The sequence below is a fragment of the Anabas testudineus genome, chromosome 18, assembly GCF_900324465.2.
Source record: "Anabas testudineus chromosome 18, fAnaTes1.2, whole genome shotgun sequence".
Classification (NCBI taxonomy): Eukaryota; Metazoa; Chordata; class Actinopteri; order Anabantiformes; family Anabantidae; genus Anabas; species Anabas testudineus.
Genome location: NC_046627.1, coordinates 6,517,901 through 6,523,376, shown reverse-complemented (window position 1 = coordinate 6,523,376; position 5,476 = coordinate 6,517,901). Strand labels below are relative to the sequence as shown.

At 40.0% G+C, this 5,476-nt stretch overlaps 1 protein-coding gene across 1 annotated transcript; it reads right to left on the bottom strand.

Moving 5' to 3' along the window:
• Positions 1–4,323: 4,323 nt before the first annotated feature.
• LOC117153063 (ribonuclease inhibitor-like) lies at positions 4,324–5,269 on the bottom strand (the record flags this gene model as incomplete). The annotated part of the gene is made up of 2 exons (XM_033326709.1): positions 4,324–4,483; positions 5,112–5,269. Coding segments are annotated over 2 exons (318 nt in total), but the record flags the coding sequence as incomplete, so codon positions are not given.
• Positions 5,270–5,476: the final 207 nt, after the last annotated feature.

Genomic DNA, 5,476 nt, shown 5'->3' with positions numbered 1-5,476 from the left:
CTTAATGTTCCAGATTAGTTTTTACTGAACAGCCGCTTCACAATCTGCCCAGTACAACCACAGTCTGACCTGCTGGTTACTGAGCAGCTCCACTGGGTCAGTCCGAGTGAAGAACGACTCCATCTTGATGAAATCGTTTCTATCTAGACCTGGACTTACGTCAGTGAACACACCACACAGGTGCTGGTGTTCTCATTCAGCTGTTTCTTTTCATCTGGACTTCAGTATTTGATTTGTTCTCATTTCTCTGCCTTGTTCCAACTGCTCAGAGAAAATGTTGAATTGTCTCTGCTGAGGAAACCACAGCACTGACAGTCCCGATCACAGACGAAGGAGATCATCTCCAGTTCTACCAGCTAGTGTTGGGATGGAGGGAGCATCTCTACTGTGGCTGATCTGGAATACATTTTACATTTAGACCACATGTTGACTGACGTTTGATTGGAATTTATTTCCACTTTGGTTTTTACTCAGTCACTTTCTTGACTGTGTGACACTGAGCTGTAGGTTTTACTTTCAAAAACACTCCCCCCTCATTAGTTCACAGGAAAGTTAGTCTGACACCATCTCACCAAGGTTTTAGTACGTTGCTGGTTATGATATATTTCTATTTGAATCATGAACAATATCACATTTACAACATGAAATGATTGTTTGACTTGTTCTTTACTGACAAACACATGATTCTCTGTAATTCAGAGTATTTGGAATAAAGTTTGTTCGTGTCCACTGTTCTGATTCCTCTCAGAGCTACATGAGAACATTCAGACCCATCCTCAGGTTCAATGGTACAAATCATTTGAATTGACCAGTTTGTGTTGTGTAATAATACACATGCTTGTTTTCTGTTGGTTGTGCTCCTCAACAGGCTTTTTAATGCTGCTCTCAGCTCACTGCGTCTTTGTTTAACAGCTTCAGTTCCTTTGATTTAACATGTAAAACATTAAAAACATCAGTTCACTGATGAAGTGGATGAAATTCTGTCTCCATCACTGTGAGTGTTTGTGTGTGGATCATTCAGGAAACAGCTTCACGAGTCATTGAGATACAGAAAATGTTTAATGGAACAAGTTGTGCTGCGAACAGGAGATCAAACTCTAACAAGTAGAATCACACTAGACACACACTAGAAATCAAAAGGTACAAATACTGTGAACTGGTCTTCTGCTCAGTTTGTAGTAACACAGGATAAGAACCAGGTGTTTACAGTACACAAAGTCAAGAACTGAGCAAAGGGAAAAGTATTTGTATAGAAAAATACTTCAATACAAGTAGAAGTACCCTTTAACTTTTTATACTCTAGTAAAGTGATATTTAATAAACATTTGTTATTAAAATTGAAAAGCATCAGCTGTTTATTAGTTTTTTACAATATGTGAAAAGTAACTAGTAACTAATGCTGTAAAATAAATGTAGTGAAGAAGACATACTCCAGTAAAGTACAAATACCTCAGAACTGTACTTAACACAGTACTTGAGTAAATGTACTTAGTTACTTTTCTCCTCTGATAAGAGCCACATGAAATAAAATAGTTCATTATAAGAAGTAAAAGAAGAAAGAAAAGCACAGAGAGTTTTTTTAACGATGGTTTTTAGGATTAAACTAAACTGTTCTTTAGAGGCGACGATTCCCAGTTCACCCCCCGATTCCTGGCTGCATGTTGAAGTGTCCCTGGACAAGACACTGAACTCTGAACCCTTGGTGCCTAAAATGCAGCTTCCTGTCCAAAATGAATTTCATCAAGAGGATTAATAAAGAATCAATAATTATTATTATTCATCTGAATCAACATAGTCCTCATTCCACCTGCTACATAAGGTTGATAAACGGCTGTTTCCCTCATGTACTTCAGTAAAAGTCCACTAAATATTTCTTATCCAGTTGTTCTCTAAACAACGACGACACTACGCCTGCCCAGTCCACTCTCACACTGTCGGGAGTGAAAGCCTGAACTGAAGCGTTGACTTCAATGCAAAGAGGACATGTGACAGTGAAACAGAGGAAAGTTAAAACCACTGTTGATCCACAAAACACTCTGAACCCACAATGACATGTGGAACTATTGTTCTGGTTTCTTGTTCATGTGGAACTGTACTGTGAAATTTAAAGTCAGTCTCAGAGCTCCAACAACATCCAGTCTCACTTTGTAGGCGACTGTTTGCTTCAAGGAAGGTGCATAGAAGAAATAACAGGGATGGAGCTGAACTGTTTGGTGCTAACATGAGAGCATCGCTGACATGGTCATCTGCTGCTGTAACATACTGGACTGTCACTAATGGAGTCACAGTCATTATTCCCTCTGTTTGAAACCAGGACAAGTGTTTCTGTGATGTCAGCACTCTGTTTACATGGGAGAGGATTAATAAAGTAGCACATGATGTCAGAAACAGTCTTAGAGCAGTATTTCTGTGGCCTAGTGTTGGAATAATACATGTACAGTCCATCCCAATAAGAACCACTAGATCAACATAATGCAGATTGGAGAATATTGTTTTCTTTTTTTCAGTCTTTGTGGTATAAAAACACCAAATGGACTGGGTGGAGTTTCAAAGGTATCTTCAGCCGTCCGTGCTGTTGATGTGACTGTCAGGGTGGATGTGTTTATGCATCATCTGCTCATGGTCGACCTGACCTGAAAGACACATCTATTGGATCATGTCTGTAGGTTGTAGTTCACATTCAGGCCTGTGAAGCTGCTGATGGACACATTTATGATCAGAAGGACAGGAATTCATGTCCAATCACCTAAAACCACCTGATGCTCATAGAATCTGTCTGACTGTAGTCCAAACTGTAGTATGGAGTTTAAACTGCAGCTGAGACTTTAGTTAGTTCAACCTCTAACGACCTAAACACACTTGATGAACAGCTTCTTGTCTCCACAATGTACAGTGTTGTGGACAGAGGTGGTAAGTACACAAAGGAAATACTTCTAAAATACTCCACTGGAAGAGAAACAAGTTTACAAGGAATCATTTAGAACTGGTTCAAGAAGAAACTGATGAATCCATGAATCTGAAAATGTGTGTTTGAGTGAAAGAGACAGACATGTACAGACTGAACTATCTGTTCAACAGAGACGACGTTTCTCTGACAGGACGACACTCTCAGTACTACACTGAACACAGAGACACTGAGGAACTATAATGCCAGACAGCAAACCCAGGATGAAGAGGTTCAGTGAACGTGGTGTTGAAGGTGTGGAGGTGGATCAGTTTGTCAGAGGAGACTCTGTAGAAGGACAGAGTCCCAGCAGGACAGTCCACATACACTGATACTCTGTTAGAGACAGAGGTTGTTGGATGGATGTTACTCTGTTATTGTGACTGACACAGTAACCACGATCAGAGCAGATCAGACTCCAGGACTGATTGCTGTATCCAAACAAACAGTCATTAATGTCTCCTCTCCTTCTGATTCCTCTGTAACTCATTGAAATATAAACCACTCCGCTCCACTCGACCTCCCAGTAACAGCGACCAGTCAGACCATTACTACACAGCAGCTGATACCAGTGAAATCTGTCTGGATGATCAGGATATGACTGATACTCCTTCACACGTGTCACCTTCCTGTTGTTGTCAGACAGTCGTAGTCTTCTGTTCACTGTGTTTGTGTCGATGGTGAGTTGACAGAAATCTGATGGAGAGAACAAGACACAATCCAGCTGCAGTTATTAATCTATCATCAGTTTGATGAGGACTCATGACATCAGGGATTTGAATGAGTGATGTGACAGTTTGAAGATGGTTGAATGTTGCTGCTTTGTTTTCATCAGTCTCATTAAAAACACACTTACACTTCCTCAGACCTGGTCTCAACCATCGGACTCCACCAGGCTCCACCCTGAAAGGAGGAGGGGGGTCAGAGCAGCACATTCTCTTTCAGCATGCACACATGGACATTACATGGCTCTCATACACACAGTGTGTTCTGACTTGGTTCTCAAAGACCTGATTCAGGTTTACCGAATCTAATGTAACACCTGATTTCATCATGAGGAGATTTGTTCAAAAAGTCAGAATTACAGGAGCTCCCCTCTTTTCTTTGCTGAATGTAAAGTGCTTCAGTGAAGATTTGTCATCAACTGTGAGGAAATGTTTCCAGCACAAAACTACTTTCTGCTGCAGTGTTCATCAACTACACTCCACTGTGAGACACAAACTGATGCCGACACATTTTTCTTCCTTTCATGACAAAAAGGTGCGTTTGTTTTACTCATCTAAACAAACAGAGTCATTAATCATTAACATCCCTACTTCCTCCTCCATCAGACATTGTCTGTGGCTGTAGCAGGCCTCTCCATACCTGAGAGTGTCCAGTCTCCAGTGTGGATCTTCCAGTCCAGCAGACAGCAGCTTCACTCCTGAGTCTCCTGGATGATTGTAGCTCAGGTCCAGCTCTCTCAGATGGGAGGGGTTGGAGCTCAGAGCGGAAGCCAGAGAAGCACAGCCTTCCTCTGTGATCAGACAGCCTGACAGTCTGAAGATACACAAAACAACACACAGGAGACTTGGTTGTTTTTGTACATATCAACACACATACTCCTATTTGCATATGAAGCAAAATTAGTCACATACAGTGGAAAGAAACTTCCATTTCCTTTTTGGGTTCAGTTGTTCATGAAATGTAAGCTGATCTTCACCAAAAACAAAAAACAAACACAACATTTCTAAGTTGATAAAACACCTGAAGAGTCCTGATCATTCATGTCTTTATTGAACACAACCAATAAACAAACAGAGTGATGGTGGAAAAGGTCTGTGACAGACAGTCACAACATCAACCATAGTCAGGTGTTACCAACATAGAGTCCAATCAATGAAATAAAGAATGGAGGTGTGGTTTAGAGCTACATGTCTGTTCAATAAAGACATGAAAGATGATGATGTTTTATTTCATAATATTATAAATAATTGTTGTGGTTTATTTTTGTGGCTTGAAGAAAGATCAGGTCAAATATAATGACTAATTTACGAACAAATTAAACAGTGACCCAACATTTTTTGCAACTTTACCTTTACCTAAAACATTAACAAGAAATGTTGTAGTCTCTGAGTCTAGAATAAAACTGCTGCAGAAAAATACATTCAAGTTAATAAATCCTAACCTGAGAGTTTCCAGTTTACAGTGTGGATTCTTCAGTCCAGCAGACAGAAGCTTCACTCCTGAATCCTGCAGGTCGTTGTTACTCAGGTCCAGTTCTCTCAGACTAGAGGACTGGGAGCTGAGAACTGAGGACAGAGCTTCACAGCTTCTCTCTGAGAGGTTACAGCCACTCAGTCTGAAAAACAGTGATGTATAACATGACAACATTTGTGTCAACCTGTAATCACCTTTAATGTTGCATCTAAACTAATAAGATACAACACAATGAAATACAATAAAACAGAAAAGTACAGTTATTTTATACTTTGGAAAAATACTGATAAGAATGTTTTACATCGGAAACTTGTGATTTTAGAAAGTTTAATC